The sequence below is a fragment of the Mastigoproctus giganteus genome, unplaced genomic scaffold, assembly GCF_048544385.1.
Source record: "Mastigoproctus giganteus isolate SK-2022 unplaced genomic scaffold, ASM4854438v1 scaffold_15, whole genome shotgun sequence".
Taxonomy (NCBI): Eukaryota; Metazoa; Arthropoda; class Arachnida; order Uropygi; family Thelyphonidae; genus Mastigoproctus; species Mastigoproctus giganteus.
The window spans coordinates 477,311-492,124 of record NW_028328292.1 but is presented as its reverse complement, the minus strand read 5'-3'; the positions used below and the strand labels follow the sequence as shown (position 1 = coordinate 492,124).

General features: G+C 37.0%; 2 protein-coding genes across 8 annotated transcripts in view; one reads left to right on the top strand and one right to left on the bottom strand.

Moving 5' to 3' along the window:
* Positions 1-14,814, top strand: part of boca (LDLR chaperone boca) — an 84,967-nt gene that overhangs the window by 67,758 nt on the left and 2,395 nt on the right. For both annotated transcript variants that reach the window (XM_090389368.1, XM_090389367.1), the window contains exon 6: positions 6,367-6,494. The gene's annotated coding sequence lies outside the window, so the exon portion shown is untranslated. The remainder of the gene's footprint in view (positions 1-6,366; positions 6,495-14,814) is intronic.
* Positions 7,640-14,814, bottom strand: part of LOC150074896 (paired amphipathic helix protein Sin3a-like) — a 285,756-nt gene continuing 278,581 nt past the window's right edge. For all 6 annotated transcript variants that reach the window (XM_090389366.1, XM_090389363.1, XM_090389365.1 and 3 more), the window contains exon 22: positions 7,640-7,889. In XM_090389366.1, the coding sequence (XP_090245492.1) occupies positions 7,668-7,889 (222 nt within the window). In that variant the 3' untranslated portion in view covers positions 7,640-7,667. The remainder of the gene's footprint in view (positions 7,890-14,814) is intronic.

Sequence of the window (14,814 nt, the reverse complement as noted above, 5' to 3'; positions counted from 1 at the left end):
CACGATATCATTTCTGACCACTCAACAAGAGTCTTTGAGTGGTCGGAAATTGTCTGGACAATCTATCATTTGCAATTACTCCAGTATGTTCTTATGTAGATTTTTGGTCTGTGGAACCTGCATGATGATCACAGGCATAACTTCAAAACTCTGTACTGCTGCAGTACTTTTCCATTTGTCTGGTTCCAGATTTTTGTTCTGACATCTCCACTCTTGTTTCTTTATAAGTAACCTTAACACAGCAGATGGGTTACATCCAACTTTTGCAGCTATGTGTGGACTAGAAAAGCCCTTCCTATCAAGAGCAATAATTATGCTTTTCTTCCTTGGAGTTAACTGAGAGTATGTGATACCACTGCTGAACAGGAAGTGAACACATAGCAGCAGATGGATGTTTTTATAAACAAGATGATGCAGTATCACTAATTTTACAGGCTTTTTTAAGTGTCTTGAGATAACATAATTTTATCTATAGAGGAATTATTAAACTTTAAGAGTGTGATGCAATTTGTGGCTGCCACTGTATATACTGCCATTAACCTGTTTTGTTTCATTAAGTTTAATGGAGATTATTTAGCCTGTCAATTTTTATGTTATTATCCATATTTTATTATATTTTGTTCAAAGCTGTAAATGGTTTTATATTATTAATGATTGTACATTAATATTAATTTCTTATTTTGTGAGGGCGCCTCCGTAGCCAGGTGGGAAGGAGCAGCAGTGCATAGCATACGCTTCTTGATTAGACCGGGGTTCAAGCCCGTCACCACCAAATACGGAGGGTAAAGGTCAGGGAATGACCACCGCATATCCCCGGAGCAATATGGCCTTAGTTGCTAATGCTCCTAAAAACCAAATAACAAACAAACAAACAACTTATTTTGTGAAGTATTTCTGCATACAGATGAACTAATCTTTTTATCACTGTAATGTAAGCTTTATTTCAAACAAACAAATGCCAGCATATGTCAAAAATAGAAGCAAATTTCAGGTAATTTAGTTTTGACTTTATCTTTCAAAAACCAGTTTCTTTTTATTCAAAAAAATTCTTGCAGGTGGCTAAATTTATTTTTGTTTTCCAGTTTGTATGTGTAAAATGAATTAATTTTGATAGTGCTTAATTAAATGCTTAACTGTAGCACTGCACTGACGGCATGGCCTACCCTATGAAACTGATGCTTATGTGAATGCCACATCACAGTATAACCTTGTCCACCAGTGGTACAAGGTTATACTGTGAAAGCATAATTTGAAAGAAGGCCATCTATGTTTGAACTGTTTTAGTATTGTCCATTCATTTAAATTTCACAAAATTGCTTTCAGTATGCACTGCAAATAGCTCATATAGGTTTTATATGTAGCTAATGGGTAGACAGGAAATTAAATATAGCCTAGACCTTTGCATAACTAGTGTGATCTGTGGACCAGTGCTATATGAGTATAGGAATTGCAGATACAGGTCGACCATTGGTAATCCGGTTCCACTGCTAATTCGGACAACTTCTGCAAACGTAATTTCAAATTTCCACAGTCGGCACACCAACCTGCCACTACTGTTTTGATGGCGTTGGTTGCAGCATCAGCTGTTGGTGTGAACTCTTAAATACTGGCAAGCTATTCCTACTTGTTTTTGTGCATTTATTATTATAACCTGCTCACATTTAGCCCCAGCCATGGTTCCAGTGCACAAAGGAAGTGCTTCTCGTGGTGTAAAGCGCAAACTCCATACATTCTCCATAACAGATAGTCAAAATTCTGAAAAAAACTCTACAGCGGTGTATCTGTGAGTAGTTTAACTCTGCTTAGTTGTAAATTCTAGCAATTTCTCTCAGTTCCTCTTATTTTAATAATTTTCTTTTAGCCATTCCTTTTTAGGTTTTTTTTTTTTTTTTTTTTTTTACAACACACTTGTACAAACTTGTGTAAAAACACAACACAATATGATGGATAATACAGTGCGCTAACGAACTTGTTTTCACAAACGATACTGACAAACGTATTGCGCCGTTTGAGTTTATTTTATCGCAGTTAGTTTTATTGCCGCACATGCAATAAACTAATCGCAAACTACCTTACTAGCGTCACACGTACATGGCTGACGCGGCTTCTCAAGAAATAAAATAACCTACTGGGCTAGGTCGGCCACATATATATGACACAAAAAAAAAAACAACAACACTGACATTACAATATTTTAGAATTACTAATCAAATTATTTGCTAAATATTTTTTGACTCCTGGGAAATTTTTTTCTTAAACTAGCTTTGCAGTCAAGGTAGGATGAGGTGGTTAGCTGTTGGGTAAACTGTATGTGCTAATATAACCACTGGTGATCTGGCAAACTCACTAATCCGGCACCCTGCAGGTCCCAACGCTGCCGGATTAGTGAAGGTCAACCTGTATTACGTGTAGATACGGGTATAGGAATTGCAGAATTTTTACCTGTAAAACATTCTTTAAATCTTTTGATTTTTATAAACTTGTTAAACCTATTCCAAATATAAGAGCATAGACAGAAGCATAGAAAATAAAGGGATATTAATGCATGGCAAAATAAAGGAGGATATTATAATGCATGGCAAAATAAAAAAAAAATTGTAGAATAGAATTAATTCTGTTCTACAAAATTAAACATTTTGTAGAATAGCTTGATCAGGAAGTTCCTCAATTTCAGGTTGTCATCAATTGAAGTTGTTTGCAGAACATTTATGCAGGCCCCCTTAAAACTTGCAGTGACTTTTTGATTCATAGGCTGAATCAAAGGAGTGGTAGTTTTGAGGCGAGAACAGAAGTTTGAAAAAAGCTACTGCAAGGTTAAACTGTTAGTAAACTTATGTTCATAGAAGGTACATTGTCCAACAAGAGAGCCTTTAATGGAATTTGTTCATGATTAGGTAGGCCCTGACTGAGGGAGGAAAAAGGCATTGGCCACCCATTCTGAAAAACAATCTTGTGACCCACACCTTTTGGTTTGATTTCTGGCAGATGCTTAGATGAACCCAGTTAACCTGCTGATTGTTTAAAAATCTTGGGCATGTCTAAATGATAAATCAGTATGGGCTTCAGTTTGATGTCATCAAAGGGATGGGCAGATAAGGTGGGTAATGGTGTTTTTATTTATTTATTTTTACTGATTCTGTAGAAGCTTGCCATATGTCTTGCATCATTTTTATGATGCAAAACATATCATATGCAGATAATTTAAAGATGCTAACCACAATAAATGCCTTTAGATAACGTGCAAGATGTGGTAAATATAATCAACAGCAGCCTCACTGAACTAGGAAACTAACTCAACTATCAGACAAGTCCCCAGGGATGGTCTTTTTATTGAAGCCCAAATCAACAATCATTTTTCCTACACATGAAGAAAAAATCATAAAAAGTGTAGCAAAGCATCATGATCTCACAGTGATCTTAGACACCAAGTTATGGTTCAACCACCATCTTGAACTTCTACGCTTACAATTGAGTTGAAATCACTGGATGGCAAACAGTATCTTCTCTATATCATGAACCCAGGCATTACCAAGAGATTACATAGACTGCCATTTTCCAACGTGTCCTCTACAGAGTAGAAATTTGGGGTTCTGCAACCAAAACTACACTAAAGCCACCATATGAAGCTGAGTTTTAGTTACCGAAATGGGCTACATGGAAGTTTCAGTTACCTCCACAGCAGCAAACTACAGCTCTCGGGTTGGAGCAATTGACAGCAAAGATGGAAGAGAGATGCCCAACTTTCACTGTAAAAATGCTCAGGGGAAAGATTTCCACCCCCAATGTCTGGGATGTGATTCATTGGAGAATTCCTCTTCCTGTGCCGAGAGAAATGCCTCAGCTGTGCTCGACCCATGGGAGACTGCACATCTCTGAGAGATTTCTGCCCACAGAAATGTTAACAAGGATACAGTCGCTTGCCTGTGACAAGCAGTAGAGGAGAAGGATTCTATTGCATGCATGTGATCTGCTCCCTACCAAAGTAGTAGCAGGGAGCTGTGGAAAACTCTGTTGGTGCCACGCTACCTGTGAACCACGTATCCCCTTATCTAGATGTATGAAAAACTGGCTCACATGGTATCTGATCATGGATTTTAATTTTATTGATTTATTATTGTAATTTTGTTACTAGCATTATACACTGTTACTCATTATCACTATTTTGTATATTTATATCCATGTGAGACCCCTGGCAGAATGCCATGATGGGTATATTGTACACAGCATCTTTATGCACAAAGATTATTATTTGCCACTACTACTAACAAGACCAAGTCTGGCAGTACAGAGCTCTGAATATCAAACAATGAAAACAAAGTGCTAAGACTTGTGAATGGGTGCTGCTGATTGGCTGCATAGACCACTTGGACCAAAATTGGCAATCATGTTTCCATCATGTGGAGAGGCCTATTATGCAAAGTCGTCATTCAGGGGTTCATTATAGAAGTTTCATGAAAAGCAACTTTTTTTTTTTTAATTCATCAATGCTATCAGGATAGTTTTTTGGTGATATATTTATTAATTGTTTATTATAAATTTAGCAGAGATGTTCAAACCTAGATTACTGTTAATAATCCAGCCTTACAAAGATTCAGCACATCAGTTTCATGCCTTTAAACACCATATCCAACTCAATTGCAATGCAAAATAAAAGAAAGAAAGATGCTCTCCCATTTCTTGCTGCCATTGTCAGAATGGCCCTACCAGTATATAAGAAAAAGATATAAAAAAGAGTTGGTCATCACTTCTAGTATGAAATATCAGTAGACTTTATGGTATAAATTGATAAGTCTAATAGAGACCAAATCAGCAACAGCTAAGTAGTCTACTAATACAGGTACACAGTACAAACAGCACTGGCAGTGCCATTTGTACTTTGACAGTTTCCTCCAGTGTTAGCCTGAACCATATTTTCCATCTCTTACTCTATGGGGTGACCCTCCCTTTTGCCACACACACACAGCTTGCATATTTCTAATCCTTCTAGATCTTTGCTATAGCTGTGTTGGTGTAAGCGGCACCTGCACATTTTGCAGTGCAGCTAGCTGTAGGTTAAATGTCATCTTCATTGGATGCATAAGTATTTTACAGCATTGACACTATTATTTGCAGCGGCAAGAGTGTTTTGTATTTCAATAAGGAGAAAGTATGTATATATGTTTGTTTTTGTCTGTGTACAAACTTGTATCTTATCTGTCAACCCTTTGTGTTGCTATTCTTTTTAGTTACTTGTGTTGAGATTTAAGCCTGTTGAGGAGAGAATTCTATCATCCCTATACATAAAACTAACAATGTTTAATTTTATCTGAAAAAATAGTATCTGTAGTATTGTAAATTTTTAAAAATCTGAAATCGTATGGTCGATATTGAACATTTAAATACAAACTTCATCCATGGAAATTGAAGACAAACACCTAGATTAGGATATTATCAGTAACTATACTGAATGTAAAATCAAATGAATCTATTTCCCCAGGAATAAATACTTCCAGCCAGTACCTGACTTGGTTTCATTTAATTTAGGTGCATGTAAGATCAAATTCTTATTAAGGCTGTAGCTAGCTGATAGGAGGGTTTCCTGCAAGAGTTATTTTTGGGTTTTTTAGTCCACACAGCACAGATATCAGCTCATTGAACACACTTCCACAGATATAATACACTTATGTGTATTATTAATGACACCAGGAATCAATAATATTTGTAAACTATTGCAAAGATATTGTTCTTTGAAGAAGTGAAGCATTTTATCCAGATTGTGTGTAAGGTGTTGCACAAGCATCAGTGATAATTTGGATACTTTAACTATTATGAACTGGTTCCCCTATTTGAAATACCACCCAGTATGAATCAGGCTGAAAATATAAATATATTTTGGATGATTGGGTTCTACCTTTTTGCTGAGCATTTGAGGGACACTAATGATTATTTTCAACTTTTTCTAGGGCAACAGCTGTCCTTCAGGGCCTCTGCTGTTTTAAAGTGGCAGGAAGGTGTGATAGGGAATTTAAATTAGCTGGGCAAGTCACCAGATTTAATTACTATAGAGAAATTGTGGTACTACCTTAAACAGAAAACACAATAACAGCATCCAAAAAACCTGAAGTGCTGAACGAATTATTGTCTCAGCTGTTTTCAGAATGGCCTAATATTGGTATAAACTATTTAGGGGGGGGGGGGGTCTAGATGAATCTTTGCCAATTAGAATTCATTAAGTGATTCATGCTGAAGGAGGGACTACACATTATTAATTGAAAAAATTACACAGGTGAATAATTTTGTCTGGTCTGTATAAGCATGACAACTTTAAAATACCCTATCTGAGATAAATATGAAATTAACTTACATATTAATTTTTTTTTTTTACAGATTCTTTTTTAAGGCAAACTATTATTGAGAGCAGTCGATATCCATAATAAGAGATAGTTAACAAGGTGTTTAAGATTTTGGAAGATTTACTGCCAAGATTATTGATATATTTTTTCATATAACTCAAAGTAAGTTGTCATGATTATAAAATTTGTGAAGCAGTATCGTTTGTGTGAATTATTTTACATACTTGGCTCATTCATTATGTAGAATGTAAATTAACTCTATCCCCTTCAAAACAAAATCCTTCTACTGAAGGATTTTGTTCTATATTTGTTTAGTTTTTTTTTACTGCCATGATGCATAGCGAGTACCACTCCCATGCCAACATTAATGATAATTCAGATTACTCTGATTGCAGCAGTATTATGCACAGCCTAGGGCAGTCACTGTCATCCTCTTGTAAAAGTGCATGTGTTCAGAAATTTCAAAAATAATAATAATATTGTGTTCTTTAAGTACAAAGACTTTAGACAATGACCTGGGCCAAAAAAAAAAAAACTAAAATCAATTGCCATGTAGTATGAATGCTTAGTTTGTGTTATGCTTTTCTGTTCTTAATTTGTCAGGATTACTTATAACCACTGTATACTTGAACTCATGTTATAATGGCAGACTTTAAACAATTTGTTCCCCCCCCCCCTTTTTTTTTTTTAGGATTTACTGGCAAGTCAGGTATGGCCTTTCATAGGTAGAACATGTTTTTTAAATACTCATGATATTCATTTTTCAGAATATAAACAAATTTAGAAGCAGTAACTATATCCTACAGTCATTACCTCGCTGAAGTTGTGGTGTCTCCTAGTCCTAAAGGTGTCATTATTCTTTTCAATCCTATTCTTCATACAACTGATTTATTTTAGTTGGGGCCTTGCCTTCCAAATCTAATCACTTGAACTACAGCAGTGAGAATGAATATATTTTGTAGGCAGCTTCGCAGCTATTTATTATTACATCATAAGATATTCTAAACTTCTGAAAAAGAACACTTCAAAGAATTCCACTGCACACTGATGTAGAAATTGGGACACATTTTATGCATTTAAAGATTTTTAAATGTAGGAATCAGAATTTTATTCTTTGAGTGTAATTGTTGAAAGGTTATCGAAAATATGCATAATTTTGTCCACTGCTTTTATTAAGAAAAGTATTATTCCTCCCCACATCAAAATTTGTATACAAAAGAGTTAAATGTACTTACATCTTAAAAAATTAACAGATATGTACATAATTTACAGATAATTTCTTTTTTACATTATAAAAATAAGTGGGGTTCTTATGTACTACAAATTCAGTAGAATTTATGTCCTATGTCTAATCACTTTATAATGAGTGTATGGTGCATAAGGTGGCCTAGAAGAGCAGTTCTCTGAAATGCAAATCACTCTGTACTTAGAACCATCCCCTCTCAATAACCAGTCTTGACAAGCTTTTAACATTCCTTGAGTGACATTCTCATCAAGCCAACTTTTATGCCAAGTTGAAAACTTCTGGGACATTAACAGTGACAAGTGATAATGAGTCTGTGAATAGAAATGTGAACAATGAAAAGATACTGAGCAATAATATCAATAAACACATCTTCAAAAATAAAAATGTAGCACTAATAAAACCTGGAAAACATTGATCAGTAACTGTCATAGAAAATTATGAACCCTGCAATTAATATGGTTATAGTTAATGTACATAATATATATACACAAAGTTGTCTCGACCATACAATCATCAATTTATAAAAATATTTTAAGAAATTTCATAAGGAAAACATGGTTGTAATAATTTAGTTCCATAACTGGTGAATATGTGTTCCATTTCCACCATCCAGCCTGCATGACTGGCCATTTGTTTGGAGAGGTCTAGGTTCAGATCATTCTGTTGGGGACTAGGAATTCTTAAAGACCTCTTCAGTTGCAGCTGCAGTTAGCTAATCTCTGGCGGGGGAAAATGGGGTCCATCTCAGACTTAATTCAGTCTCAGTCCCCACCTGATCTATGCAACATGCAAACTAAGTTCTCAGCTAAGATGTTGCTAACAAACTCAAATGGCCAATGAAATTTGGAGCGAAAGGCCCTGTGATATGGAAACCAAGAAGCATATTTGCACAGGTAGGACACAGTTTTGAGGAAACTGTTTGCTACTACTAAGTGCACCAATCTCACCCATCATGACATTGATGCACTCACTTACTTCATCAAAGGAGTTACTTTGATATTTCCTATTCATAGTGATATGATATGCACTTACAAAAGTTCCCGATTTGAAAGGAAATTGATCCACTGATTCCAAAATTGTCTCTATTACAAGAGTCTCCACTAAAAAAAAAAAACTACTGATTTCAAATGTCATACAATATGCTGCCTTAAAAAAGAGCCTTATTCATTTTAAAATACTTTAATCAAACATAATGTATTACATACATTCTATTTGCCTAGAAATGTTTACCACTCAGAATTTTACTTTATACTCCATTTTGTTTTCCCTCTTATGAAATCAGCAGTCCCATCAACTTTGGTACCAATATGAATGTCATGAGGTAAGCATTCCTGTTCATCACATTTTACAAAATTTGAGGGAAAAAAAAAAACGAACTTGAGGGCATTCACCAGCCCATAACTTTAAAACATTGCAGTAAAATTTCCATCAGATTCATAATAATTTTCTTTCCTTCTTACAAGGAATCTATGCAGGACTGCTTTATATGATCACCATTAAGATGGTGCAAGAATTTTTGCTGATGCTGTCGAGGCAGTGTTAGGTGGGTCGGAAAACTGCTAGTTGGGGGGGGGATACAAGGACTAATAGATTAACAGTAGCCACTGGCAGAGGTGGAAGTGATTCTTGCACTGCTTCTATTGAAATGAGCAGAAGCCTGAAAAACAAGATGCAGGATATTTCAGAGACTGCTGGGAGTCATTGTGATACAAGTAAACACATGGGTTGTGTTAGGGTAGCTAAGAATAGAAACAGGTGCATGTATACCTGCGTGTACACCAATGCTAGGAGTTTGGTAAATGAATTTGAGGTATTGCTCAAAACATCAAAGGCAGATATTGTTGGGATATCAGAGACGTGGTGTCACACAGATATAAGTAATGCGGAACTGGAATTTGGGGAATACAATGTGTATAGACAGGCGAGGAGGGGTTATGCTATTAGTTAAGAAACACAAAGTCCAAGGAAGTGAAGCCAGTCGACATCGATGGACAGGGCAGTGTCGAGTCAGTTGGTGTGACATAAGCATAGGGAAATCAAAATTGAGAGTAGGAGTGTGCTATAGGCCTAATGACTCCGATGAGTATAATAAGATATTGTACAGGGAAATAGAGGGGGCCAGTAAATCAGAGAGTCTTATAATGGGGGATTTTAATTTCCCAGATATTGACTAGAATTTGTGGGTTGGTCACTCGCACACTAGCAAGGTTTTTGTGGATTTATTGGATGATTGTTTTCTACATCAGCATGTTCGTGAGGCAACAAGAGGGAGCAATACTCTTGATCTGATTATCAGTAGTGATTCTTCATGCATTAAGAATCTGCAGATAAATGAACCACTAGGTGGCAGTGATCACAGTGTGTTGAAGTGGGATTTACTCAAGGAGGTAGCTACCATCAGAGGTAAAGGGAAGGGTTTTTGTTTTCGTAAAGGCGACTATGATGGTCTGAGACAGTATTTAAATTCTATACAGTGGGACCAACTGATGATGTTACCAACAGCAAACTCAAAATGGGAAGCATTCAAGGAACTAATCTTGGAGGCTACCAGGCTTTACATACCAACTAAGAAATATTGTTCAAGGTTCAGGCCTAAATGGTTGTCAGATGAACTAATGAGACATGTGGAAGAGAAGAAAAATGCATGGGATACGTACAAATTAATGGGTGACATGGAAGCCTATGATAGATATAAGTTGGTCTGTAACCAAGTCACAAAGGAGATTAGGCAGGCAAAGGCAGACTACGAAAAATCCTTGGCAAAGGATGCAAAGAAAAACAGAAAAGAGTTCTTTACCTATTTAAACTCAAGAAGGAAAGGGATGAATCAGATTGGTCCACTGGATATTGATGGTTCAACAGTTGAGGATCCTGCTCAGGTGGCTAACAATCTAAACGAGTATTTTGCATCTACATTCACGCATAAGGAGTTATTCAGGAAGGAGAATGACGTAGGTAAAGTAAACATTGGCAGTGAGCTGGATGATTTTGTAATAACTGAGAGGAAAGTGGAGGAGAGATTGTTGAGGATAAACATAAAAAAGGCACCTGGGGTGGATGGGATCTATCCAGTTATATTAAAGGAGGCAGCAAAGAAAGTAAGCAAACCCTTAGCCATAATTATGAGAGCTTCCTTGGACTCAGGGGAGGTACCCATGGACTGGAGATGTGCAAATGTGACCCCAATTCACAAAGGAGGATCAAAGGCTGACACAAGTAATTATCGACCTGTGAGTTGAACTTCTGTTCAAAATTAATGGAGGCACTGGTTAAAGAAGCACTGCAGGATCATCTAGACAAGAATTCAGTTATAGCTCAGACGCAGCATGGTTTTGTTAAGGGCAGGTCTTGCCTGACCAATTTGATTGGATACTATGATGCAGTCACAAAAGAACTGGATGCAGGGAATAACTTTGATATTATATATTTGGATCTTAGAAAGGCTTTTGATATTGCTGCTATGGATAAGGGGATGGTTGAGTGGCAGAAGACAGAGAGTGGTAATCAATGGACACTGCTCAACGTGGACTAATGTTATTAGTGGAGTTCCTCAGGGTTCAGTGTTGGGTCCGTTGTTGTTTTCGGTGTTTATGAATGATATTGATGATGGGATATCATGTTTAATGTCCAAGTTTGCAGATGATACAAAGGTTGGCAGGGTTGTTAAGGACACTACTGACGCTATGCTGCTGCAACAGGATCTGGAAAGGTTGAACAGATGGGCTGAAAGGTGGCAAATGAAGTTTAATATTGACAAATGTAAAGTACTACATATGGGAAACAGTAACCCCAGAGCAACGTATCAACTCTGCGGTACTACACTGACAGTGGTGGAGAATGAAAAGGACCTGGGGGTAATTGTGCAGGCAGATATGAAGTTCTCTGAGCAGTGCAGACGAGCTGCAAGAGTAGCTCATGGTGTCTTGTCAATGATATACAGGAATTTTTCTAGCAGGGATAAGGAGGTGATTATTCTCTTGTATAAGGCAATGGTTAGGCCACATCTTGAGTACTGTATACAGGTCTGGAGGCCTCATTTCAAGAAGGATGTAGAGCTGCTGGAACGGGTACAGAGAAGGGCAACAAGATTAGTGAATGGAACAAAGGGTTGCTCTTACGAAGAAAGGCTTAAGTATTGCAAATTACAGAGTCTGGAGACTAGGCACCGGCGAGGTGATCTGATAGAGGTGTATAAGGCTTTGAATGGTTTGAGCATGCTCAATGCCAATGGGATTCTTCATCTTGCTCAGAATAATCACCTCAGAGGGCATAAATTCAAATTGAGGAAGGACGGATGTCGGATAGATGTGCGGAAATTTGCCTTTGGCCAGCGGGTGGTTGGTTGGTGGAACCGACTTCCATCACTTGTTGTTGAAGTTGATAGCCTAAACAAATTTAAAGCTCAACTGGACAGCTATTTCGAACGAACGGAGGGGTGAAATGGGAGTGTTGTGTCTTTTTTTTTTTTTTTTTGGCTGATGCTGAATAAGCTTGCTTTCTTGCATCATATGCCTCTGCTAATGCTAAAGATACATCAACTTCAAGGAGGCACAATGAAAATTCCTCCTTTCAGTTTTGCAATAGAAATTTGGAAACACTTTCCTTAGTTATTAGAATCCATTTCTTTCTTCATGCAGTCTTAAATTTTTCATTATCCTAACCTTCATACTAAAAGGTGGAAGAACCTTTTTTTATTATTATTATTCAACCTGTGGACCATATTTTATATTACTTCTCCCTCGTAAAAATTCCTACTGCTGAATAAACGTAGAAGTAACTATTTTGGGGGAACCTCCCCGTAGACCATTGAACCTTAAAGTCACTGCAGACATTCTGAGCAAAGCCGTGGAACTTTATTACACTCAAGATTATTACTTTCAGGTTGAAAGAAACATGATGAAGCAGAGGACTGATTATATTTGTATTGTTTAGCCAAACATATGCCATTCATTAGGATTGTGCTCAGTTTATTCAGAAGACCACTGTTTCTGTAACGATGGTAGTGGTCTTCTGAATAAACTGAAGACCACTAACTGTTTCTGTAAGGATGGTAGTGGTCTTCAGTTTATTCAGAAGACCACTACCATCCTTACAGAAACAGTTATCACAATGAAATATATTAAAAAAACAATGATACATTATAATTTTAGTTCCTTCTTCAAGTAACTTTCACTGTTGTAACCTAGAACAAAGGCATTCTGCTTGCTCTTCAGATAAGTTTAAATCACAAATCAAAGTTGACAGTTCAGCAAAATCTGCAACATATGAATCTTTACTTTGTTTATTGCATGATTTTGGGAAGGGGGGGGGATCCAGTAGCAGAAGTTCTTCATTGTGGAACAGGCCTTATTGTCATATTGACAGGGTATTTGATGTATGTTGTGCTACTTTTTCTGGGCATTCTTGATAATTTTTGTCATGCAGAAATAATCATCATCAGTGTGGGTGTGCAGTTCTTACAGGAAGAGCAAAAGGCATACTTTTCCCAGTTAGCCACATTTTCAGGTTTGTGATGCAAGTAATACAGCATATACATGGATATAAGCTCTGTTCTAATCACCAACCTTGATACCAAAGTATGAAGAATACGCACGTTTAATAATACTATATAGATTTTCTTCCTGTGTGTTTTTGTAAACTGTATACAGAGCAGAAACCGTTGGAGTGGATCACACACTTCATTTGTTCTGCTTACCAAACTTTTCCATTGAATTTGTTCATAGATGAGTAACATAAGCCAGTATATCACCAGTGGATTGACACTGACAGAGTCCATACTGGCAAACATTGATCAAATCGAAAGTTTGAGTTGGTGGTTAATACATTTCTCCATTACTTTAGAAAGAATAGAAGTAAGTGCAATGGGACAATAAAATAGGAAGGATTTATCATCCTTTTTTTGGAACTGGCTGGATATGTAAATTTCCAAGCAGAAGGGAAAACACCTGTGGAATAGGAGTGAAAAAAGGTGACACATAACAGGAGTAAGCTCGTAAGCACAGGAAAAGAAGTGGAGAAATATCATCAGGATCTGGAGCATTCTTAGCATCAAGATTGTTTGCTCAAAATCTTTCTGGTGGAAAACCACAGGAAGCATTGAATGGAGTGTACTGGTAGGAGGTGGTTTACCAAGGTCATCAATACAAGCATCAAAGCAGGTCAGCTTTATCTTTGGCTGTAGTGGCATTAGAACCCAGTGCTTATCTTTGCCCCTAATGCAAACAAAGCAATTGCCTAGGACCCCTAAACATGGTGCCTTTTATGACTGTAGTGTTTTGTTGAATCATAAAATAAAATTTTTTATTTACAATTCACAAAATTCTACCTAGTGCCCTCTACCAATGCAAGAACCCTAAAACTATGGATAAGGAAATGCCAACTGTTCTTCCTTGGCTGCACAAAATGTCTTCTTCTGGAAAGTTTCAGAGTTACCTTCGTATTCATTTTGCTTTAGCCATCAGTGAGCCGCTGGAGTCTAGATAAGTGCACAAACAGAGTTATTGCTACTTGTGTGTGAATGCTTGTATACACCAGTGGCATGATTGGACTTGTTAAGCCCTGCGTAGAACCATTGGGTTTGACAGAGGTGAGAATACAGATGGGCAAAAGTTGGAACAATAGCTTTGGCAAGAGACGAGAATGCAGACTACCATTTGGACAAGAAGCAAGTTTTCTACTCTTAAATGACTGTTCAAAATATAGTTTGGACTGATTAATAACTGCTTTACAAGTAATGCAAACTTTTGTCTTGGCAGAAAATGAACCTGGAGATTTGAATACATTATGCAGCATCCTTATCTTGGGCAGCCTTAGCACATTTATTGGAAACCCAGGATTTAGATAAAGGATGAGATTGTTAAGATGGAGTGTGGAATAAAGGATCATTCCTATAAGAATAATTTCACTGACACAATCCGAGTAAATGCTGACATCAGAAGATTTTAGGATTGTCTGGTAATCTGGTAGGTAAATGAACAATCTGTGTGAGGTCATTAGTAATTGCAAAAGCCTCAGTACCCCAACCAGCTGGGTCTGTGTGACTAGAAAATGTGAGCCAACTGGAGTTGTGAACATTAAAATCACCAAGGAAAATTATCTCACTGTTAGGAAAGTTGGACTGGAAAGAGTCAAGTTTCAAAGAGAGGAAGTCAAAGAGTTCCAAGTGATGAGTGGATGGAGATGGGAGAACGACAGACGCAACAGATGAATTTGACAAATTGTGGTAGAGAGAGATTT